Source organism: Rousettus aegyptiacus, unplaced genomic scaffold (genome assembly GCF_014176215.1).
Source record: "Rousettus aegyptiacus isolate mRouAeg1 unplaced genomic scaffold, mRouAeg1.p scaffold_m13_p_12, whole genome shotgun sequence".
In the NCBI taxonomy this organism is placed as follows: domain Eukaryota; kingdom Metazoa; phylum Chordata; class Mammalia; order Chiroptera; family Pteropodidae; genus Rousettus; species Rousettus aegyptiacus.
The window spans coordinates 63,724,880-63,751,778 of NW_023416287.1; the positions used below are offsets into that span (position 1 = coordinate 63,724,880).

At 35.5% G+C, this 26,899-nt stretch overlaps 1 protein-coding gene across 1 annotated transcript in view; it reads right to left on the reverse strand.

Moving 5' to 3' along the window:
- Positions 1–5,111: 5,111 nt before the first annotated feature.
- Positions 5,112–26,899, reverse strand: part of B4GALT6 (beta-1,4-galactosyltransferase 6) — a 55,302-nt gene continuing 33,514 nt past the window's right edge. Inside the window, exons 4-9 of the mRNA XM_016166747.2 lie at positions 24,266–24,390; positions 18,759–18,875; positions 12,608–12,795; positions 9,143–9,265; positions 8,763–8,864; positions 5,112–8,259 (exon numbers count right to left, since the gene is read on the reverse strand). Of these exons, the coding sequence (XP_016022233.1) occupies positions 8,112–8,259; positions 8,763–8,864; positions 9,143–9,265; positions 12,608–12,795; positions 18,759–18,875; positions 24,266–24,390 (803 nt within the window). The 3' untranslated portion in view covers positions 5,112–8,111. The remainder of the gene's footprint in view (positions 8,260–8,762; positions 8,865–9,142; positions 9,266–12,607; positions 12,796–18,758; positions 18,876–24,265; positions 24,391–26,899) is intronic.

The window sequence follows — 26,899 nt, forward strand, 5'->3', positions numbered from 1 at the left end:
ATAGTGCAATGTCACAACCACCATATAGACATCCATACAGTCCAGATATAGCCCAGTTCCTTACCCTTCTTTTTATGTGGCATTTTTAAATGACTTGGACAACATGAGGTAAACATACTCCACTTTTTTTCTCTTACTAATGAGCAAAAAAGAACCAACTAACCAACCAAACAACCAACCAACCAACCAGAAGACTCTGAAAGGGGGAGTAAAGAAGGTGAACTGCCTAAGGAGACCAAGACTCTCAAGGAACAACCCAGCTGTGAGTTCTAGGAATGTTTTTCTTGCCTCCTCATTATCCTAGCCTGGGCGCTGAGACATCTATAGTACATAAATGCCAAGAAGAGCCTCCTCCCACCCTCCACCCACCCCACCAGATAAAAGCATGCTCTCTGTATTCTAAGAACCTAGAAAAGCACAGGTCAGCAGGCAGATGCCTTTGAAATATACCTGTATACCTGTCTTTTCTCCAAAAGGGAACTCTAAAAAAAAAAAAGCCTGTCTCCCCTCCCCACCTCCTCCATCCCTTCCATGGCAACAAAGCTGTGCCCTCTCCCACAGAGCCTAGAGATGGGGAGGAACTCTGTGTGAATTCCCCTTATGTGACTTGTCCAAAACTTTCGCCCATTTTTCCACTGGGTCTCCAAGTAGATTATAAACTATTTGGAGGAAAAAGTGGTTGGCCCCTTGAGAAGTCCTTGGCAAGCATCATACTTACTTGGCTATAGCTTACCTGGGAAGAAACAGTGCCTGAGACACAGCAGGTGCTTAATAAATGCCCAAAAATATTGGGGTTGGAGAGACTGGAGACAAGGATGCTAGAAATTGCTAGACAGGTTAAAAGACTACATAATCACCCAATGCAAAACAACATTTATACAAGAGTATAATGAAGGAGAAGTCTGGTTTCCATAGTGACCTTGTTCTGCCGGAACAAGAGTACTTACAGGATTTCAAAACCACTGCAGGAAAACTAACAACCACCACGATTTCCCCTGATTCTAATCACAGGGGTGGTACAAGAAAAGAAAAAATTAGAGGGAAGAGCAGGTGAAGGAAGAGAAGAAGCAGGGGAGGACTGTGTAAAAGGAAGTCAGAATAACTCTTGGAGATGAGCTAGATATATATTTTTAAACTATCTCAGATGGAAATAATGTTCAAGAGGTAAATTAACACCTTCTCTTTACTATGTCAAACAGATGTTTTCAGCATTTTTTATCGAACTCTTACATCATCGTATTAGTGTTTGCGACATTTATTTCTTAGAGTGACTTTCACTTTCCATGTTTGCTTTTTTTATTTAATAAAAAATATCTCTGCAGTAAATTCTTCACTATTGCTTTTTTCTTTTAATAAATGCCCAAAAATATCGGAGTTGGAGAGACTGGATTTATAAATAAACTGATCTATAATTTTCTAAAGCTTAGTAAATATTTGAAAATTTTTAAAATGTTGAGTAAAAAATATGAGCCTGGCTCTCTGTTCAGATGTATTTGTAAGTGGGTCAAAACCTATTTTAATGGTGGCCCTTAATAGTCATATTAAGGCACTGATCCTTACTTAACATGGTACAGTAAGTAGGTATGGCATATATTTATTAATGAAACAGTAATTTAGAATGCAGTGCAGAGTCCTCTCCTACAAGGTGGCAAACAGTGTCCCCTTGACAGAATCATTGACTCATTGAGCACTAGATTGGAGAACAAAAATGAATGGCACACATCACTGCTCTCAAATGGCTAAGAGTCTTTGGGAGAAAAAAAAAAAAGTACAAATGACTAGTGTAAGACATGCTCTAACAGGGTTCATTCACATACTATGGGGAAGGAGTGCAAGAGAGTGAATGGCAAATTTTACTTGAGTTGGCCAGAGGCTTCCAGAAGAGCTTACTGAATCTTAAGAGATATGTAATAGATCCTCTGGTGGATAAGGACAGAAAAAATGGTGTGCAAAGAGGCATGATGCTGGCCCTTGGGAGTATTCACAGGTGGCTAGGGAATTAAAAGGGTACAATGAAGGGTGAGGTGTTGGTCTTGGAGAGGCAAGTGGAAGTCAGGTCATTAAGGACCTAGTATGAACTTCTTTCTGTAGGCAATGGGGAAGCACTGAAAGATTTAAAGCATCGTAGTATCTCGAAAGACACAATTTCCTTGGCAAGATGCAGATGGAGTCAAAGAAGATAACAGATCTTTGTAGTAAGAATACACCGAGGAGGATCTGGGTAGTCGTGGAAACAAAAGACCAGCTGGACTAGAAAAGGCTTGAGAGGTGGAGTTAATGTTGACTGCCAAGAAAGGGGGAGGATGACACACAGATTCGTTCTTGGGTTACTGAGTGGATGGTAAAGCAAGAAAAAGACAAGGTTTTGAAGTGGCATATGATAAACTCAGCTTAGGACATTCCAAGTTTTAAGTTTCTATGACTGAGCAGGTGACCAATAAGTGGATCAATAAATTAGAATTCCGAGTTGGAGATACCACTTGAGAGTCTCCTACACACACCTAGGGGGCCATGTAGTTAAAACCTTGCAAGTTCAAGAGATCATCTTCCTACATGTGGCTATTTTATTTAAAATTCAACAAAATTCAAAATTCAGTTCCTTATTTGTCCTATTCACATTTCAAATGCTTAATAGCCACATGTAGACTGTGACTACCATGTTGAATAGCATAGTCATAGAACATTTTTCATCATCACAGAACATTTTCCTGGACAGTGCTAGAAAGTGGTCCTAGAAAGTAAGTTACTGATCAGAAAAGAGGAGAAAGAGGAAGAATGGAAGGCAGAGGAAGAGTCTTCTTAAAAAATCAAGGATAGGTGAAAAAGTCAAGGCAGGAGAGAAAAAGCAGGTGATCGGGTCCATCTGGATATTTAACTTCTCAGCTATAATACTGAGAGAAGGTACAAGTGACTGAATGCCCTCCATGAACTAAATGCTTTCCACATCATCTAAGATTGCAAAACTCTTTGAGAAAACACACCTGAGTTTCATTCGCTACACTTCTTTTCATGACTATGACTGTTACATTTTAATTGTGCACTTTTGCTAGTTTCATTGTTTACATATATCATCACATATTTGGAGTAATCACTGAATTGATTTCCCAGTAGAATTAAAGAACGTGATATCATTCTTCATGATCCAAGACAATTTGCATGAAAGAAAAGCATCTTACTCTAAACCTGAAAACTGACTTAATCTGAGCCAAGCTTTTGCATTGTGTCAGGCTCTTGTTAGGATTAGCTTATTTAACCATTTCACCAATCCTCGGGTAGTTCCTATCATTCTCATTGGAGAGCTCAAGAAACTGGAGACCAGAGAGGTTTAAAAGTTTGCTAATAATTCACAGCTAATGATAGTGAACCTTTTAATTCAAACTCTTATCAATCTGACTTCTAAGTCTGCTTACACCCAGCACCTGCCACACAGCCCCCCCTAAAAATTAACTGCAAAGCTTCAAGGTCCATTGCAGAACTATCCTTCTGAAGTATAATGCTTATAGCTAAGTAATATTCTGTGCCTGAAGAAAAGCTGCTCCTACAAAGCCTCTCCACTGCATGAGTGAAATGTAAAACCAGTGTGTGCAGAGGCCACAATTGAGCACCTCATCTGATGGTATGCGGGTTTTCAGGTGTTTCCACTATGTCAATTTTACATGTAGTAAGTAACATCCTTGAGGGCAGGCAATGTGTGTGATATTTCTCAAGATCCTCCAGAGCACAGACTTCAACCGATGGAATTGGGAAGGCAAAATTAGCGATGAAATTCAGGTTCACCGCAATATGTTATAAGGATGTGTTGAGAAAGATACAAGTTTTATTTTTCAGCTCATATATATATTTTTAATTGCAGTATAGTTTTGAGTGATATAGCACTATCTTTTCTGAAATCACTTAAATTAAGAGCAATACATTACATTCTCCCTAAAAATAGTCTTCTCTATAAGTTAAACAATTTTGGTCCAGAATAACCTTAAATCTACGTGTGTAAATATGGCATAAATATATATATATATATATATATATATAACCATTAAATGAGTTAGCATGTTTCATCAGAGGACACATTTAATACCATAGGTAGAAACCTGGGAAAGGTGAAGCTGACTCAATTTTATGGCTTTGCATAATTTAAATGAACAAATGTTTATGATTTAATGATTGGCTTTATTTGTGATATATAGTGACAATATCCCAGTAGCTCGTACTATGCAGAAAAATTAATATTTAGAATTCATTACACAAATAAATTAATAAAAGTAATGCTCTCATAATCTAGCCCCAATATAAATCTAGTCCCTAAGTATTTTTGAGATTTGACTGTTTTACATCTTCAATACTACTTGATACCTAAAAAACAAGAAGGGACTTGACCATAACATACCAGTTTAGTTTACTGAAGTTATGCTGGAGAAAAAAAATTATGCCAAAAATGACTTATTAAATATTCATCCTGATATAAGAAATTCCTAACTGTATTAAGGACAAATATTTAAATATTACTGTGTCTCTTTTGAGGAAAAAGGTGATCTTTACATTTATTTACCTAAAACTTGCAAAGGAAGATGCTGTGATAGTCTTGTTTGTGTTACAAACCTAGTGCAACCAAGCTATTCATTAAAAAAAAATTCATTTGAAATTTAGAAAAACACACACAACAATGAAAAACCCAGATAATCCAAAAAAAGTTTCCGAGAGAAAATAACTACGTCATCACACAAAGTCTTTAGAACATTATATTTCATAAAAGACAATGATAAAAAAGTACAAACATTTTCATGAGAAGCAAAAAAAAAAAAAGAAAAGAAAATACAAGTAATTACTAGCATTTATTTCAGTGCATTTATGTAAAAGCCTTTCAGATCTTAATAAACTAATCTTAAGTACACGTCCTCTTTCTTTCTTATAAACAACACTATGGCCATTTGGGTTCCCTCAATTGGCATACTTGCAAATACAAGGCAATAAATCTAGAGTGCTAATATTTGTCTGTAAAATACAAAAAGAAATATAACAGAGATGAGCAAAGGCCAAATAAAATTATGCAAAATCTGTTTTCACTCATAGGGAGCCTCCAAAAGAGGGAGAATATTGTATTGCATATTTTTCCATTTTTTTTTTTTTAAATAGGTATTGACCTCTTGGCTGGGAAAGGAGTATAAGCAAGTTTTTAAGATATAATTTTGTACTTACAGAATATTACAAACAAGTTTTCTTATTGAACACCTTTTCACAAAATAGAAACAGAAATTTAAATTTAGATTTTAAAAAATAGTCATTAGTTTTGGCAAAGATTTAAATGACTATCACCACTATGATTTAGACATAATGTTATAGCAAATGTGAACACTTTTCCTTTTTCTACAAACAGGCCCATTAATCACTACTTTCTTAGTTGAAAAGCACTATATATCTTTCCTAGTAGTGCCATAGGGACCTCATATTAACTCTATATCCACATATATCTGTTTCTTGACTTTGAGATTAAAAAATACAATGAATAAATTATCAGAAGATATCTTCATAATTTTAGAACTATTTCAACTTGTTCGACTTGATTTGTTTAGAAATTAAATAATACTTTTTCCATACACATACCTTGGATTGCACCTGATAAAGTAGTCAAGAATACAAGTTCACTAATAAATCCATCAAGCATAACTCTAAAGAAGATAGTTTACATCTGCAATGTATTTGTTAATTTTTATGAAACAGATGTATTTTCATAAAATAAAGATAATAGGGCAAAACTGTTATTTTTATTGAAACATAAGAGTCACTATTTATAGGCAAAAATCAATTTTAGGTCTGCACTTAAAAAGCAGCACAAAAACAAACACAAATCAAAAGACAAAAAGCAAATTAATGAGATGGCTTTCACAGGATGACATATCATATTCAAAACTGAAAAAAGCAAGATTCATGGCCCATTCCTAAAACAAAAATTACTATTAGACTTAATCTGAGAAAGTAAGGCAGATATCAGGAGAACTAAATTTTCTTGAAATTATAAAATGCATATCAAAATGAAAAGACTCTAAACTATGAGCAGCTTCACATTAAAATGTTTCCCTAATAAGACTCAGAAATAGGTTTAATTTTCCCCATAACTAAAATATTTAATTGGTTTATTATTTTGTGAATTATGCTTCTGTGCCTCTACTATCTTGTTAGCGATCAACGAATGTTAACTTTCCCAATTTATTTTCTTTCATTTCATCGAATTAAAAAACTACATTGTTTATGAGAAAGAAAATGAACAGATACACAAATTAAAAACAAACATCTTACTTTTCAGAAATTTTGATTTTTCACTATTTTCAGTACAAGTAAAAAAAAAAATTTGAGACACAAATATTTTGGAATTATTTCTAAGAAATAAATGTGAAAGAATTTTGTTTGGTATCCTAACAGAGAGCTATCAGTTTTCTGAAAGTACAAGAATTTCCATTATTTTGTGATTAGATTTGTGGCCATTTGTGTTATCAAAATTACCATAGAAAATGACACTTCAAAATTAAACTTACAACCTGAGATAAATAGCCATATTTCAGTTTTAGGTGAACAATCTATGAGGCAAATGTTATTCAAACATCTCTCAAAAATAGATCTTTATTGTTCTCCACTGTTGTTGAAGATTCACTTTATACATATATAATTTTTTGTTTTAAATTTGTGAAAATATCTTAAGCTATTTTAAAGAATCTTTGGTTTAAAATAATTAACAATTTTCAAAGTAAAAATAATATTTGGTTTTGCCATGAAAACTTCACCCAAATTTAAGTTAAAGTAATATACTTGATTGCAGGTAGTAAGACCTGTTTTCTGAGAAGTGTCTTATAACATTAATGTATTTAAATAACTGATTATGTATTATAATGTAATATTATTAAATTATGCTTTTAGTGAGAAAATTTTAATAACTAACACTAGAGATGTAATTTCTTTTAGTGAAAAAAGTTTAAATGATATTGGCCAACGTTCACATGAATCCTTCCCAAACTTGAAATTCTATGAGTTTGAGAATTAAACTTAAAAATTTTTATCTACTTAGCTTTTATCTGCATAAAAATAGAACATTTAATTTCTTATCTAATAGTATAATTCATTGGTATAAGTACTACTGGGTTTTCTATAATTTGTTCTTTAAAAAAAAATTTTTTTTTTAATGAAAAAAAATTTTGGCTCTTCTGAACTGGAAATAATAAAACGAACAACAGCAACAACAAAAAAGTGTACAAAAACACACAACCTTGGGAACATTTTTTTGAGGCACAAAATCCCTGACACACCAGAGGTAAATAAAAGACATTTAACATAAAGAAGTCCTTTATATCATGTCACATCACAACTTTTAAGATTTTCTTGGTAATACTCATGCAATATGCATAAACGATATGGTTGTGATCTAGCAAAATCTGATGAGATTGCAAGCAAGGAAAAATACAGGTAATCCTGGTAAGAAGAAAAGCTGTTTAAGCCTTTTCTTCTTACCCTTTAAGATCCTAATAAAGCTGTGACTTCTTCCACATAGAAGGCTGAAGGTCTAAAGCTCAAAACTAGTATAACAGTTAACTATATTAGTTGGCTGTCAATTATTGACAGTTCCTTCATTTCACACAAGGGTTAACCTTTGTTTAGTGACATAAATGTACATTTTTTTTCCATGCAAATAAAAAAAAGTCTATAAAAGTCCAATAAAGGCATAACCAATTACATGCAAAACTGCAACACATCTTATTTTTCAACATTTTGAACACATTAATTTACATCACATATGTACAAAATATGTTTAAACAGAAATAAAGCATTCTCTTGAGTTAAATTATAGATTTCAGTATAAAAATTTTTTCTTTATAGTGAACTCTCTTAACTTCCGATCTTAAGCAATTGCAGCTGGTCTTTGCAGTGCTCGCCATGGGGGTGAGTCTCAAAGCAGAGGAGGGGAGGAAGAAGAGTACCAACCCCTCACTGTAAACACTGAGGACTGCCGGCTCTTCTTCTCACAGAACAGGGCACTGTGACACATCCATTCACTGACCTCCATGAAGAGTGCACTCTAAGTTTATGATCCAGCATTATGGTCTATCTTGCCAGTAGAGTGGCTTGTTTTAATAGTCTTCGATTGGAGCTAACTCTGGCATGAGGTTTACAGATATATTTGTATACAACCTATCAACGAGTATTTTTGGCATATATATTAAATTGTTCAATCCATCGATATACTGACGTTCTTTTGAATACCTTAGCAATTTATACCTATAGTATTGAGAAAAAAAGTATCAGAAAACATGTATGAAAAGAAAATGATGAGGAATATGCTCAAGGTCATTTTTATACATTAAAGCAGTTAAAGTTCTTTATAATTTTTGATTCTCATACATAATTAAAAACCTTTCTAAACTACTGTTGTAAATTAGCATTTTTATGAGTCTTAAAATTCACCTGAAAAAAAGTTATTCTGCACCCTTACAACTTAAACTTCCTTAAGTAATAAAATGTATTATGTTGTATATTAAGAAAATACTTTTCATATAAATAATTAACTGGGCTCTTTAATGTAACATAAATGTATGTGTGTATGTAGATATATATATATAGCTCTTCAACACAAGCACAAAAATACTTTACTTCTATAAAAAATGATATTGACAGAAAATTCCCTTCAGAAAAATTTTTTGAGGGTGTAATGCATTTTTTAATATTTTTCACACATTAAATAATTTTGAAACCCTGGTCTCTGAAGATGGTATGAAACTTACCGTCCTAAAAACTGGACTTCACCTCGATGATGATGAGGAATAGATTTGTATTTTCCTAAATCTCCCTCTGGTCTTGTTACATTATATCCAGCATAGTGAACTCTGAAATACAACATGTGGAAATGAAAATATAAAGAAATAAAATCTGACATAAACATTGATTACATGTGTTCAATTTAAAATAAAAAAGAATGCTCTAATGTATATGTTGTCAGTAATTTCAGAAGGCACTCAAAAAAAGGAGAAACACAAAATAAGATTTAGGAGCCTCAAAAATTTTCCAGCCCAAAGAATCTTTTCTTGAATTAGTAAAGTACAATTTACCTAGTAGAAAGAAATTCACAGAAATTCTGTTATTAAGCAACTTGACCTCAACATACCTATTCCAAAGGTCATCATCTTCTCCTCCCCATCCCCAGAAGGCATTAGGAAAACCATTGATCTTTCTAAATTGTTCCACTGTCAGTCCACTTACACCACCAAAAAACTCTTTATATGGAAGACTAAAAAGAAAGCAGAATATAGCATCCTAAAAATAAAATCAAAACAGTTTTCCATATGAAATCGAGTTTTTAATCTTTTATGTGCTTTGCAAAATACACTTCTTTTTTCCAAATAAACAATTACGTTGATTAAATCATACTCTGGGAAATGTAAAGTACACCAAGAAACACAGCATTTTTATATTCTAGAGAAACAAATACATCTAAATGTGTCATGTAAACTGCAAAATAAAACACCTGTGGCAATTACAATTTAATATTTCGTACTGGAACTAAATAGTGTTCCAAATTTTATAATATTTTCACACCAAAGTAAACTTGACTAAGTACATCAATACTGTCAATGTAATGTTAGATGTTGCTTAGTTACTAAAATTTTCTAAATTAACTGAACTTAATTATAAATGCATTACTTAATATATATAGACCAGAATAAATATAAATTATAAAAACAAGTCTAGCATTTAATTTTGAAATGATAAGTGCCTATTCCTATAATGATCATATCTGTTTGGATTATACTCCCAAAATTCTCAATAGATATTTGCAAGTATATTTATTTTTAATATATTTAGAAAAATGATTACTTTTTAAATTGAGATATAATTGACATAACATTATATTAGTTTAGATGTACATATGATATATGTAAACACTGTGAAATGATTATCAAAATAAGTCTAGTTAATATTCATCATCATACACAGTTACAAATTCTTTTTCTTGTGATGAGAGCTTTTAAGATCTATTCTCTTAACAACTTTCAAATATGCAATACAGTATTGTTAACGACAGTCTATATATTACAACTTACATTATATCTAGCATGTAATGTACACGCATGCTGTACATTACATCTCTAGGACTTATTCACTTTATCACTGGAAGATTATATCTTTGACCACTTTTACCCACTTCTCACCTTCCTGACACACCACCTCTGGCAATCACTAACCTGTTCTCTGTATCTATGGGTTCAGTTTTTTTTTTTTTTTAAGGTTCCACATATAAGTGAGATCATATAGTATTTGTCTTTCTCAGAGAAATGACTATATTTTTTAGTTTGGATTTTATTTTCCTTACGTTTCTTAAACTCATCTTCCAAGGAATTTGTCAAACTAAGTTATTCATTTAGATATAGATTGATTTTCTGAGCTTGCAGACCTGAATAAATTCCTGTGGTCCCAAATGTGCTACCAAGGAGTAGTGTGCCAGAATCCCTAAAGGGGTCAGGCCAATGAGGAAGGCAGCAGAGAAAACATGACCATGCACAGCATCTGAAAATTGAGCTGAAGGAACTCGGCGTAGGCCATACAGCTCAACTTCCTCAGAGAGAGAGAGAGAAAGAAAAATGTTACCTTTTTGTTAAAGGGACTCTCATCTTGTTCTTTGAGGAAGAAGTGCTGTTTGTCAGCTGTGACATTGTGTGGCCACAGATGGGAGAGGGAGCTCCTACATGAAACTCTCGGCTTGCAGGAGAAAGCAATCTTGGCCTCACCCGGTACAGAAGGCACCCCAACACAGTATCAGCAACATGGACCCCACAGATAGCCAGGGTGTCCCAAGAGACCTCACAAGGCCAACACTTGGGAAGTTAGGATTCTAGTAATAACACGGGCTGGGGTTCACTACGGCTAATAAGCATTCACGACACTGTTGTTTCCCACACCATTTGGATTTTTCTCACCCAGGCTAGTGGTTTTGGAGAAACCTGAGATCAGTAGATAGGTAGATATGGATGAGAGAGAGAGAGAGAGAGAGAGAGAGAGAGAGAGAGAGAGAGAGAGAGAGAGACAGGGAGAGAGACAGGGAGAGAGGGAGGGAGGGAGGGAGGGAGGAAGGGAGGGAGGAAGGGAGGGAGGGAGCACGTGCGTGCATGCGTTTATTGACATGTATTAATTGGCAAGCACATTAATTCCATTTACTGTTCTGCTTAAATGGAAACAATCGAGTGCATAATACCCGGAATGAAAAAGATTAGATAAAATAAAGGTATGAATAAAGAAAAGAAAATGTAAGCTCGACAAGCAAAAATGTAGCAGTGTTTATCTTACAAAAGGAAGAGAGACACCGATCTGCGGACCTGAGCTACCTGGTCAGCAGCCATCAGAATGTGGGCATCACTGTGGGGCAGAAATTCTCCATCAGGCTCCCTCCCTCCCAGGGCTGAAGTCTGCACGCGGCGGCCCAGTCACTCCCTGACCTGCTGTCATTCCTCCTAAGCTAACATTTGCATTTCTATTCAAATCCAAGATACCCTCCTAACCTTAGGGTTCACCTACTTAGATAAGAATAGTTCATTCTCTACAAGTGAATATTTCCAAATAAAACAATTAATTCAGAATTCTTTGTTTATATAACCTTTATGATATTTTTTAGTGAAAATCAATTATCCTGAATCTAATTTGACCAAAATTGAGTTTCCAGAAGTGCTAAGAACCAGACCCTCAATCTAGATGACCTTCCCAAGGTAATGGCAGACTTGGAGTTCAGATACTGCGGTATTAAGGGAAAAGTTTTCTATTAACAACAATGACCAGCAAAAAATAAAAATAAAAAAGCCATTCTTTTCCTGTTTTAGTGCTGATTCGCCTAGTCAAGTCACTGTCCTCCCCTGCTCGTGGAGGTAGGAGAGCAGGTACCATCTCCTCTGCGCCAGGCTATTTTCTCTTCTGTCCACTTCCGTTAGCCAATGAAAACTATGATCTCTTTCCCAGATTAGACTTACATGCTTTAATGCCAATTTAAGTTATTGTCACAGATCCAATGACTGTTTACATTTCAAAGTATCTCTAATCAGAGAATGGGGAAAAAAAATTGTTTCTTATTATTAAAGGCAAGTCAAGAATTCATAGCTTAGAAAGAAGGTAGGTAGCACTGCAGAAGAGAGACCCTTTACCACACTGAGACGTCATTGGGGCAGGGGGAGCAGAAGGGAGACAACAGGTGCTATGTACCTACCTGGGGCAGGCCCAGCATAGCCGCCCTGTGGATGGGCTCTGTTACTCCAATGAACAAGGAAACCGATGTTCAGAGGTACATTAACTAATCAAATCTTATAACTGTTAAGTATGAAAACGAAAAGTTAAATTCACATGTGCTTGATGGCAGAAACTAGTCTCTGTTTTCCACCATCCCACACTCATACCTCAGTGTGAGGAAGCATCCAGATGGACGACAAGCAACTCTACATCCTGGCTCCCTATGAGGACGGGCAGGAGGTAAGGGTGCTCCTTAGGCTCTTGGACATTCTCAGACCCAGGCATATAATGCTGCCACTGTTTCAGTGACACAATTTTGTAAGTACTTTGTACACTATCTGGAAGATTGCAATTTACTTACATATACATGTATTTATCCAGCTTTGCTGCAAAATGACGTGGCATTTCTCCACATCCGTAATAGTTTCGATCATTTTCGGGTAGATGATCCACATCATGGAAGATAACACAGTCCCAGACGCTGTCTTTCATGGCCTCTTTGAAGCCCACATTGAAGAGCATTGCACGGTTAAAAGGTTGTGTGCCAGTCTCCACAGGGAGAAAAAACAAAATGTGCTCAGGCTTTGTCATCTGATTTTTTTCTATACTTCTTTAACTTGTTGAATCATGGTCAGATAACAAACGCATTTGAATCAAATAGATAAAAGAATACACCTCAGGATTTTCAAACATACTGTTTAAATTTACTTGCATTATTTTATACTTTGGTAACATACGAGAAAAAAATATTATTGTCTAGTCCATTGGTCAATTATCACATTTACATAATGACATCATTCATGTTTCTCTTTTATTTCGAATACATCAGGATATAGATTATTTATGACAAGAAAAAAATAAAGCCATTAAAAATAATACCTTGTATTTTTTTTAGTGAAGCTTCCCATATGCTGTCAAGACTAAGAAAAGTAGGAAACTGAAAGTGACTCAACAAACAGTGACCCTTTTCTTACACAACAAGGCCAAGGAGGGCTACTCTATATTATAATGCTTATAATAAAGACAAAGGCAATTTTAGAGAAAAAAACAATTGGAACTTATAAAAACCCAACTTCCTTTATTATAGTCATTTTCCTTTATTACTAGTAAAAATGTATTAAAATGCCTAGGCAACAAACAATTCCTATTTTATTATTCTTGCTTATGATACACACCAAGAGTATTTTAAGGAACAAAAAAAAAAAAAAAAAGGGAACTTATTACACAGAACCCAACCTCCTGTATTAACCACTTACCTTTCTTTATGCAGGAAATTATATTAAGGTACATTAGCAATAAAAAGTTTTATTCTGTATCTAAAGAATATTAAACAGCAATTACCTATGCCTTAGCAATATTTCTCAAAATCATTTCCAAAATATAAACGAAAAAGGATTAGGACAGGAGCAAATGAGATACACAAAGCAGTCATTAGCAGAGTACTACCTCAAGAGCGAAAAACTGCTAATTTTCACTCCTGGGTCCTGCACTAACTTGAGGGAACAGAAATCACTTTATTTTTTATAGCTTCTCTCTTGACCAGTGAAATGGATGGAAGAAAATGGAAAGAGAGTTAAGTTATAATGTTATTACTGGTTTATCAACATCAGCTTGAATGACTTTCCTTCAAGGTTTTAACAATTGTTCTTATTAAATGTGGACATAATACTTAATGACTTATAATATAAATAAGATTCTATGTCTAACCCATTTTCATCCTCTGAAAGCAATACATTTCGATTCCTCTAGCAGTGTATTCTGGCGCTTATCTCCATGTTTCAGGATAATAAGAGTTCTGATTTTTCCTTGCTTTATTAACTTCAGACATTGTCTGTTGACTTCTTACCATGCTTGTTGAGGGTTTACAGCACCACGCTCACTGTCCCTCCGTGCGCTCTCCCAATATCATAATTTTTGGTTAAATCGATAGTGCTTACATTATTAGGACTGTGGAAATATTTCCTGAGTGCTGAGTGAATTAGGATTAGCATTTTGTTTTCTTTCTCAAACTGGGAATAATAACTATCTTCTGCGTTCTTAGTTTCCCTTATTATTACTTCATACAAAAGTCCCCATAAATATGCCCTGTATCTATTAATAATTGATGTAATCATTCAAACACATCAGATCGTCTATCAGTTCTTTCTCCACCTCCCACTGCCCTCAGTTCTTGCTCCAGTCTGGACCAGTCTGACCATGCACAACTATCATGCTGGGATGTCTCTTTCATTCTCTAGATCCTCTGTATTTTTTATTTGGCTTTCTCAATTTGCTGAGGCACACCCCTCATCAATTTCCTAAACAAGGGTCCATGAGAAAAAAAAAAACATATTTTTTTTTAGTCAATGAATAATTGAAAATACCATCAGTCTATCCTCACATTTGATAGACATTTTGGCTGGGTAAGAGTTCTAGGTTGAAAATCAGTTTCCCCTAGAATTTTAAAGGCATGGTTCTACAATCTTCTAGCTATCAGAATTGCTGAGAAGGCTCATATGATTATGATACATAATCAATGGTAATTTGTCCTGCAGAACCTTTTTGATATCTTTCCTTTTTAATTTGTATTCTAAAATTTCAAAAATAACATGCTGAATAAGGGACCCATGTTTTATTCATGTGTACATCTGGGCCCCTTTAATCTGAAGACTCATGTTTTTGCTTCTGGGAAATTTTCTTATATTAGTTCTTGGGTCATTTTCCCCCATTCCACCCTAATTTGTTCTGCTGCATTTTTCCAGAACCTTTATTAGTGAATGAATTAGTTATCTATTGATGTGTAAAAAATCGCAGCAAAAATTAGTGGCTAAAAACATAATAGTGATTTCTTATGCTCACAGCATCTGTGGATAGAGGATCCACTTCCAAGCTGGCTCACTACATGGCTGGCAAGATGAAGCTTGCAAACTGATTCCTCTCCACAGGGCTGCCTGAGTGTACCCATGACATAGCTTCCCTGAGAGCGAGTGATCCAAGAGACCACGACAGAAGCAGCACTGTCTTTTACAATCTAACCTCCAAAGTCACGTGCTGTCGCTCTGAAGTTTAGTTGCCCACGCAAGTCAGCCCTTACTCACTGAGGGAGGAGACGACGCAGGGCCCGGTTACGTGGAGGAGAGGTTCACTGGGGCCACCTCAGAAGCTGGTCACCCTGTGATATATTAGTACTTTTGTTTTGTTTCTGTTTTAGGGGTTATTTTCTTAAGTTTATCTTCCAGCCATTCTGTTGAGAGTTTTCTTTTAGTTATCACATTTTCATTTTCGATAACTTGCTTGTCCTGTTTTTGTTTACATGGATTTGTTATCTTTCCTTCATTCTCTGTGAATACTGACTATGACTTTGTCATTCTTTTTTTTTTTAAGATTTCATCTATTCTCTCCAATGTCTCTTATTTTCTACACACTCTTTTGTTTGATTGATTTTGTCTCCTCTTGTGGAGGCTTTCTTCAAAATCTGAGAACCCTTGGCTGCCCAATCATATTTGAGAGTAAGGCACTTAGAGAGCTAAGAGAAATCGCCATGTATGTATGGATTGAGGCATACTGCTCCTGACTCAAACACCTACACCACACACATACACACCTGAGTGTGCGTAAGCAAATCCCCAAACCAAACTAAAATCACAAAGCCCCATTCTTCTTCCGCAGTGTTCTACATGTCCATAGCTCCGAAAATGGCAACGGTCTTGTGCAAGACAAAAACCCTGACATTACTGTTAACTGTTCTCCATCACTCACACAGTACATCTAACTCCTCAGTAAATATCGTTTCTAAATCCAACATAGCCCAGACCCAACCATTGCTCACCTCTTCCCACAGCAGCCCAAGTCCACCTCTCCTCTTACCTGGACAACTGCAAAAGCTTCCTATCTGCTCTTGTTTCAGCCCTTGTACCCCTCGGTCTATTCTCTGAATAGTCATCTTTTTAAAACAATACTTAGACCGTCATTCGTCTACTCACAACCCTCCAGAGTCTTCCAACTTCACATGGAATAATAGTCCAAGTCCTCACCCTGGCCTGTTAGATCCTTCATTATCTGCTTCTCACCCCCTCTCTGATGTCCTCCACTCATCACTCTAGTGACACTGACCACACAGCTCTTGCCTGGCCTGAAATGCACATTCCCCTGACATCAGCATGGATCATGGCTTTATATCATTCAGGGCTGCTCCAATCTCACCTCCTCCAAGAGGCCTTCCCTGAACACTCTGCATAAAAGAGTACCTCTCCTTGTCCTTACTACTCTCTTTGCCTTCACTCAGCTCTGAGCACCACCTGATATATCACACAATTATTTATTGCCCACCTCTCCTCATGAGAACAGGAGAGGCCTTACCTGGTTTGTTCACTTCCGTATCCTCTTTGTTGAATTAATGAAAGTGGGCGTCATGGAGGTGATAAAATGATAAGCTGGCCTTCCCCTACACAGACTTCCAAATATTAGATTGGGCATCTTTTTCCTGGGGATAATCTATTTCTCTACTGAAGACAGCACTCGTGCCCTCCCTCAGCTGAAGGAGCTGGGGAGATTCATACCTAACTGCAGACTTCGAAAAGCCAGTGAAATGGGCTGAGGGCCCCTAGGGTCAGGCAGCATGCACACTTACTTAACCCCTCTGTTTTGAGGCCCCACAGGAGAGCTTTGTCAGCACAGTCAGGACCTTCTCTAGTGTGGTTTCTCCAGAAGATAAACTTTACATTTTTCTATAAGATATAACAGAGTAATCACCTGCAACACAAGCAAAGATGAGGAACTGGGGATATGATTGTTTTGTAATCAAACTCTCAAACACTTCCCTTAATTTTAGCCAGTGTTTCAGTCTGCCTTCCGTAACACCTTCCAAGTGTTGAGATTTGCAAGGGTCTGGCCAGCAGATTAATTTGATCTTGTCACAATCACCCTCATCAAGCGCATGGGTTTCAACATCCTCTGCTCTGCTAAGGGACTTGCCAGTGATCCACCTGTTCCTTGGCTTCCAGAAACGGGTTTAAATCTCTCGACTACTCCCATCTCTTTGTCCTTGTGTTTTAATAACCTTTTAAAAGTTTTTTCTTTCATTCCCATTTTAAGAGTTTAGAAAGGAGAACAGGTAAACGTGTGTACAATCGTTCATATTTAACTAGGAGTTATGAGCTGCTCTTCAATTGCTTAGCACTTCTGGGCACCAGTCCAACAGAAAAATTACTCTGCTATTTCATATGTGGTAAAGATGTTACTGTTCAAAACCACACACTATCAAATGTACTGGCCTGAATTAATATTGATCCAGGTTGAGTTCTGACTTAAGAAGTGTATAAAATATGGATTTCAGTTGCTTTGCAAAGATTACTTCATCACATACACAAAATAATTCACTGATGCAAAACTCTCAAGAGAATACACTTTTAAAAACACTGCAGCAGATAGCTCATCTCCTGACACATTTGGAGACTGAAGTTTTGAAAAAGGAAACCAGCAGTTGGTAAGACTAACCTAGAAGATTGCAGCTATGATTCATGACAGTATCTAAAACTTTTTATTTTTTATCAAGTAAAAAAAAGTCAAATTTTCATGGTACAGGTTGTTACCCTAAAAGTACATATGCAATATGTACTATCTACATCAATATATGCATGGGAAACAAATCTTAAAAGGGATTTACATACAAAAAGTGTAAATTATATTAAAAACTAAATATTTCTGGAGAATAGAGGCAAGAAGCAAAGAATAAGAAATTAAAAAAAAAAAAGAAATAAAGGAGTTCCTAGAATAAAATACAAAGGAGCTGGCAAAACACACTAGATATTACAATCTTAGGAATAAAATTAAAATATTTTTGACCAAAAAAAAAAAAAGAAGAAGAAGGATCTAATAATATAAACTGGGTCACTCTCTGTCTACTGATAAATAAGGAAATATATTTTCAGTCAGCTTTAGTGTGGGTAAAAGAAGGAAAGATCAGGATAAAATGAGTTCATCAATATCAAAATCAGAAGTATCCAAATTATATTGTATTTGAAACACAAACAAAATGTATCATTTTAGAAATGCTACATGGAAATCAGTGATAAAATTCACCAAGTGCCCTAATGTTTGGGAGGTGGAGTGGGGAAGAAAGAAATCAAAGATGACATTTTAAGTGTAAAACTAACGACAAAAGTGGGAAAAAATAGAAGTATGGCAAGTATCTCTAAAAGGTTCAAAAAGATGGAAAGTAATTGTATATATGATATGTTGAGACAAGAAAAATATTTAGAGAAAAAATCAGCTGAAAATGTGAAGGATAGAGAAAAAATTCATTTTAATAGGTAAGATATGGGATGATTAACAATGACAGGAGCACGTCAACTGACAAATAGAGTAATGTGGTATATACCACTAATGGCCCAATCCAAAATTCAATTTTATCCAAATGAAAACCAAAGATTTGCATTATCTGGTTAACCTTAAGCTAAATTTTTTTGATCAAACCGTATCTGAGTTTATTACATTCTACCAGACTTAGTTACCACTTTGAAAAATATTCTTACCTGTTCAATGACATAAAAGGCAAATTCCAGCCGCTGTTTCTGGAGCATTGGAATCAGATGCAAGAAAAAAATTGGAAGATGTTCATGGCGATTACGGAAAGGAATGAGAACTGCCACCTTTGAAACAAAATAGTCACCTGTAAATAATATTGCATCAAATCCTACAGGTAAAGATGAAAACTAACCCTTAAAATTTTGATGGTTTCACAGTCACACCCTTATGAATCTTCTCATCAGAGACCTAACAATGAGCAAAAATAGACATGGCCCTTGCCTTCGTGCCATTTACAGTCTTGGGAACCTGGGGAGGTAGAAATGGGCTCTGCGGGCCAGTCTAAGAACTGTGGTCTTTATCCTTTGAACACTATGAAAAGTTGTGGAAAAAATTAAAACCAGTGATAAAATCAGATTTGGTGACAGCAGAAGAAACTACTATGGAGAACAGACTAGAGAAAGCCAAAAATGAACTCAGAGAACTGGTTAGGAAATTAACGCAATAAACAGTTGAGACAAAAGGTAATGGAAGCTTGACCTGAGGTGAGGGTGGAGGAAAAGAGAGGTGCGTGGAGTTTTGAAACATTTGAGAGGTAAACAGACACGATTTGTTTATGGACGTGATATCAGGAGTGAGGGAGAGGGATGTCTCAAGATAATGTCTAGGTTTTAAAGTAGATCATAAATAATAACAATGGTATTTAAATTGAATTTAAGAGAGATTCCACTTGATTATCTATTACCCTACACATGGCTTATCTGGTCTAGGGATATTTTTAAGAAATATAACAGATATGTTATGGAATATACATGAATTTTTATAATCATGTTAATATACTTCTCACTTAATCAAAATGCACAATTAAATTTTTGCTACATTTTATGTTTATTTTGGTGGTAGAATAATATTCAATTTAAAATAAAACTAATGATAAAATTGTGTTAACATGTTAAGTTTAACAAAAAAAGATCATGTAAGCAGCACAGAAAACAGAAATTTGTCCTTTATAAATCAAAGAAACTTGTTCTTATGTAATCCAAAAATATAAAAGAAAAACCATGTATATGGAAATTAGAATGGTTCCTCAGTAAATTAATCTTTCCTCTAATAGGAAAAAAAACATTTATTGGAACTATCAAAATCAAGACAAAAAATACCATCTATACAAGATGTGTTATATAATATGTGAATAAATGAATAATTATCAATCATCGTTTACTCAAATTCTTTATTTTCTGCATCCAAACTTTGTCATATAAACCAAGTCATCCTACAGTTCATTTTGCCTTTGAAAATACTAAAATCTTTTCCAGACATTACTTTTCTTAGCAATTTCTGAACTAAACTGGCTTTATTATAATTGTGAATTTTCTAATAAAAATTGAAATTAAAATAAGTTTTCTACAGATTATAAATTCTAAAATCATTCGATTTTTGAAAAATGTAACAGTCAGAATATATTTAATCAAAATTTCTGTGTCACTCTAGATTCTGGATTTTTAAGTACAATCTAAATTGGTTATAACTGAAAATTATATAAGAACATTAAATCTGCAATTTCTTAAAATGTCACATATACCAAATACATTTTACTAATAATGTATAAATATAAATAATTAGGAATGCATAGGCTTAGAACCTAATCATACTTGTAAAATCAGGACATGACATTAGATATAGTCAAGAGAAAATAGTAAGATTTACTTGGGTATTCTAAATTACTAGGATCATAAATGAGATAAATTTTTAAATTCTTAAAATAGATTAATTTAAAAAGTGAACAAAAAATTGAAGATGTGTAAACAAGAAACTCCACCACTAACTTTGCCCTTAATGCTGATGGGAAAGAAAAAAAAAGAGACAATGTCTGCCATGAGGCTGATATTTTCCTGTTCACATTGTTTTATACCTGGTAAGTGGGAGGGCATAAGAGGTTCTGGTACCTCTGCCAGTCCCACTTTGGATCCCACTGACTTTTGTTTTGCCCCATAACGTAGCTCTTGGGTTATGAATCTGAGGCCACAGAGCTGCCAGAGCAACCCACATCTAAGAGTCCCTTCCAGACTCCCACGGGATGGCGACTGTTGTTGCTGGCACTCCCTACTGAATGGGAACTTGCTGATAGACTTTGGGATCAATTACTGGTGTATTCAAGGAAGTCTCAGATCAATACAACTCCAAAAGCAGTTCAGGACCCCTGGGTTCACTCTTAGGATGGGAAACTGTTATGAAAAGTAAAAAGAGAGACAGGAACTAGATGGTGAGGACAGATCCCACAACTTTGTCTGAAGTATATCAGTGTGATGACTTCTATTGAAATGAGGGTCAAGCTTGCCCTTCCTGGTTTTGAACTGGCCACAAGTTGGCTGCCACAGACCTAATGTAAATGGCCTATAAAAGCAATTAAAGTGAATTATAGATACTTAAGGGAAGAAGCATTTAAAAGCTGCAGAGTTCATTTTAAAAAGTCCATATTATTTATATACCATTAGGTTGAGTGATGAGTTAAATATATAAGAATAAACAAAGGCAAAGTCATGGCCCCTAATTTCTTCAATGAAGTATTTAAGATAACAAGAATTGCATGTTTTTTAAATCTCATAAGAAAACTGAGAATGTCATAAGAGAAAAAAAAAAACATTACCAGTGTCTTGGAAAATTTAAATAAGCAAAACTGTTATTTTAATAGCAAATAAATATCCACATTTAATGAGATAGTTATCGAAGATTCTGAATGATATGACTAAAGCAAAGTTTATTAAAATAAAGCTAAACAGTATCTTAAAACTTCATTTGGTATGTCCCTTGTCATGGCTGTGAAACTGTCCTTTCACAGACACAACAAGGGACATGCCAAATGAAGTTTACAATTTATTGTCTTAGCAAAAGAAGATCTCAGTGTTCTGTGATAATTTATTTTGAGGTTTAATAGCCTTTGTTCCAGGACATTCTTTCTTGCATGCGCCCTAATTTTCTGTTTGAGCCTCACTCTCCTGCTGATGCAAGAACATCTGGACATTACCTTCTGAAAAACAACACTTCACCTTCATAAATCTCTCCTCACCACCTCTTGTTCAAGCAAAATTATCCCATGCAATCTATTCTCACTTTAAAATCACTAACGTTACCAAATTTATGCACCTATTTTTCTATCCTGCTTATTTTCTCCTGTACTCACCATGAGGAGATAAGCAAGAAAAATGTTTACTACATAAATTCCCCCACCAAGCTTCTGTCCTACTTTCAAACTTCAAACACACCACCAGCTACAGTGTCCCTAAATGACATGGCTTCAGATCTGCCTACTTTAAGGGTGCACTAGTTATCTGCCACTAAGGCAAAACAAAGTAGAATCTACCACGCTCTAATTCTCCTGCGATGTTTTCAGGTCCATCTTTCTCTTCCTCCTCATTTCAAGTGCCTACAGGAGCTCCTCAAACAGGAGGCAATTGATTTAAAAAAAAAGAAGAAGAAGCAAGTTTTTTAAAAGATCTCAGTTCTAGTCAATTGGCCATCAATTAACTTGATTTTTTTTTTTTTTTTAGTAAAAGAACTTCAAATATTAACAACCTAGTTGCTAGCAGATGTTTAACATAAATCTAGCTATTTCTTCTTTCCCCCTCTCTTAACTCTGTCCCAAGATTAGAATGGACATTATTAGAATGGAAACAGGCAGAGGAGGAGTACTAATACAGCAAGTACAGGTCACCTCTGATCTCTAAATTTCCTCTCATGCCTTTAGCTGTGCAGCTCAGAACTGTATTCTGAGAAAAGTTTGCATAAATCTGAAATAAGAGCAGCATTACCATATAGTTGCTAAATGAAATAAGCTAATTTTTAGATCCTTGAATTAACTTGCTCCACTTTCAACACCATTACTGACTGATTCACATGAAGTTTACACTCTACTAAAAAAATCTCTAAATAGAAACTACTACGTGTGATATACCTCTCTCCCAGTAAATAACAACAAACCAACAAACCATAAAATTTCAAATCCAATGTCTGATATAGACCACTGGGGAAAGGACAAGAATATTTATTTTCTTTCAATCCCAAATTACTCTACTACTATGCCACGCAGTGCACGCCTGAGAGGCACATTGTACTACTCCACATGAACAGGTGTCTGAGGACCAATCTCCATGCTACCCAACGGCCTATATGACTGAGTATGCTTTTTCTTTCATTAGTATCCACCATACATATTCACCACCTGAATAAGAAAAACAATACATACAAATGTGAGAAAAATCAATCATCAAATATGAAAAAATTCCTCTATTAACTGAGTCTGATCTGGGAAAGAGCATAAGACAATTTAAAATAGAATGTTTTGCCAAAATTTGTACTTGAATTCGTTTAAGCAGCTTTACAACTTGTATGGGGGGGGGCGGAAACCAAACATTTATTAAATAATTTGTACAGGGCATTTATTTGTCTCATAAATTCAATTCAACAAAACCAGGTTTAGTGCTTACTTTATACAAGACAATATGCTCTGTGTTGAGGGTGCAGATATAAATAACACACCCCTAATTAAGTCAGATGGTTTTTATCCTAAGCTTAACAGCATACAATTCTCCCCAGCAGTGTTTTTTTTTTTTTTTGGTACCAAAAGACAAATATTTTAGCAATATACTGAGATTTTAAAAGAGAAATTGAAAACCAGTCCCAAATTAAGGCTATGTCACAATCTTTTAGGACATAACATTTGATTTAATCATATGTAGTTTTCACTTGAATTATGTCAATGCTATTTCCTACTCAACCATAGAAACATTACATGAATACGCACTTATTGACCAATTTTATAGTATTGAGAGCAAATCTAGTTTACACCATAGTTTTCGATTTTTTTAAAGCAGCTCAAACAGACTATTTTTCTTAGTTTTTCAAACAAAACATTAAGTAGAATTCTGACATATCAAAAAAATAGAAAGTTTGTGCTCTGCCTTCTGAAACAGAGGTGAAGAGCCCACAGTTCCCCTTTTTGTCTCAGAGTCACCTCTGAGTGGTCACTTTAGAATTCTGAGACTCTGAAGAACAGAGCTGGAAAACCCCAATGCTAGACTCAACTGGACATCAGGATATTAACGCTCTCACCGTTCCCAGGAAGGACTTGGTGAGGCTGAGTCTGCAGGTGTCAGTAATCTTCAGGGACAGCTGCAGGAGGCAGAGAAACCATAGCCTCTCTTCCAAACAGATCACAACTGAAAAAAAATCTGTTTTCTAGGCCAATCTCAAGTGAAGTATTTCTTACCAGGCTCTCCAAGAGACTAGTAATAACACATGACTGTATTTTGTATATGCATTGGTGTAGTCAGTCTTCACAAGTAATAACACCTTTAAATCACATCTGAATTGTGAATATACATATATTAAATATAAAAATTTTGATGTCTTAAATTTATCAAGACAGTAAGATAATTCACTACACATTCTGAATCAAGCACACTTTTCCTCAAATGCACAGTAACAGTCACATTACTTATGAAAAAATTTACCTCACCTTCCACCTGGGTTTACAGTCTTTAGGTCTCCAGTGACCTCCTGGCTCAATATCTAAATCCTTGGAGAAGAGCTGATGAATTTCATCAAAACTGACTTCACTTACATTAACATTGAGGAATCCCCCTAGAAGATTAAAGATATGAAAAATCGTTTTAATGTTTTTTGCCACAGAGATGAAGTAAGACAAGCAACAATCACTAGGGTAATGGTATAACTCAGTTTCCAGAATAGTATGGTTTATTCCTGTTATCACCACACAATTGTTAATATCACTTCCTTTTGATTTTAGTTTGGATGGAAAATTATATGGTCACACTACTACCTTTGGTAAATCAGCCATGGAAAATTAAATCACTTCAACATTTTGGAGTGATATAATGAATGTTTGGTAAATGTGTGCATGCATTACAACTTAGCACATCATGCAATTTAACTACTGAAGTATTTAAAAACTATTCTTAATTTCAACATAGTCAACATAGAGGAAATGATAGCACAATACAAAAGAGTTAATTAAGCAGTTAGATTGACCGGAAGCTGAATCCTAGCTTTCTGTGCCTTAGTTTCCCCATCTGTACAAAGAGATGGTAATGCCTGCATCCCAATTTGGTGTATCCATTAGATGAAATAGTTCACGTGAAGGATCAAGTACAGTGCCGGCACAAAGGTACACAATAAACATCAGCTACTATTACCATCATCTACTTTACTGACATTTCTTATAAAAGAACATGTGCACACACAATTCTGCAAATCTATTTTGAGCACTTACCATCAATCCCCTTGATATGCAAAACTGAAAAACCATGGACTTCTAAGCTATTCCTGGCTTACTGTGGTTCACCCTCCACAGTAACAAGTATATGGTATTACTAGAGGTGATTTTACTAATAGGTTTCTAATGTATACCATTGAGACAGGAGTGAATCTTGGATAGAAAATTATTTCCATTAACTCAAAAAGAGAACTGAGAACTAACAGGGCTCAGTTCTTCTTTCTAACCTCCTCATCTCATAAAATAGAAACCAACAACCATCTGCTGAGCTCAGGAGCCAGAATTTCCCAATACAATAAATTTGCTTCCTCTCGAGGGAGCCCCTTTTCTCGTTCCCGCTACTCTGCATTCTCTAAGGCTTCTGCAGCTTCCTCTCTTTCCATCCTTCTTTTCATCCTAACTAGGCAGGAACATCAGTAGCTTCCACTAAGCACTGAAGCATGCTAGAAAAAAGTATTTTAAAATGCAAATGCCTGTTTCACAGAGAAAGCCAGGAAAAACTTTACAATCTTCTGTCTGCCTGTTCTATGGACAACGTTTGCAGTATTTAATAACCAAATATACACCCTTTACTGTGGCAAGTATGCAAAATCGCTAATCTTAGAAAGATCAGATTTACCTAAAGAAAAGAGTAACCTATGAACTTGCAGAGAAAAGGTAGATAGGTGAAATGTAAGAGTGATCAGTCAGTGTAAACACAGACTCCCATGACAGCTGACAAAAGCGAAATCTAGCACTGTCATCAAATAAAATTCACGCAAATGAATCTGATGCATTTAATGGTATGCATAATTGCTAAAATGATAGCAATTAGGCTAAATAATAAGTAGTTCATATAAATAAATGTTGGTATTCTTTATGCACTGTTAAACCTATTTTTTTTTTTTGCCTTTTTTCTGGCTTTATTGCTTCAACAGCTGTAATCATCATCATTGTCAGCACTTTTCTCCAGTATCATTTGCAGTTTAATTTTCATTATGAACACACATGTGCTGACAAATTCAGATGAAGTTCTTATAACTTTCTCCTCAATGGTCAGGGCCTCCCATGTCTGTCACCTATTCACATTTTTGATGCCCCAGGTACCCAAAGTTCACTTCCCTCCTGATGGGACCCCCATCCACAGTCCTCAGAGTCTCTGAGCAGCTTTCCTATGTACTCATCACTCCTTGATCCAGAATCCTAATAACTCGCTGGCTGAAAGCCAAAGATGACCCAGTGCCAGGGATAACAGCAATGTTCCTTTTTTTCTGGAGTGAGGGACAGGCCTTCCAGACAGGCACTGCCACCACTGGGAACAGCAAAAGTACAATCAGAAAGAGAGAGCGAAGGAAGAACAGACACTAATTGGTGGGTCAGGGGGTATTAGGGTGAAGACCCTGCACACAGGAATGGAAGGGGAAAGGGCCTGTTACAGAATGTGGCCAGAAAGAGGCACTGAACAGATGAGCCAGTGGTGACATGGTTTCCAAACTGTCCCCAGGAGACTCTCTCAAGGTGAGGACTTGGGGTCCCCCCACTGCACGAAGGCTACTTTCACCTCCTTTGTATACAGGATGTTTCCTTCAGGTTTCACTCCAGAAAGCATTCCAGTGCTTTAAAGCCAAGAAAGGTCACAGCCTTCATTACCGTAAAGAAGTAAGCATCACCCTTTACTGCACTTGCTGAGATTTAAAGGCAACTATAGAGCAAGAATCCAGAGCTCCACAGAGAGCTCCCCATTGTCACTCTGCGCCTCTGTTAAATCTGAGATTTTTCAAGGAGACCACGTGCACTTCTTCTGCAATTAGAGATTGAAAGGTTGAAAAACAAATGTATTGACTGAAATCCATTTACCCAGCAGTATAATCAATCAGG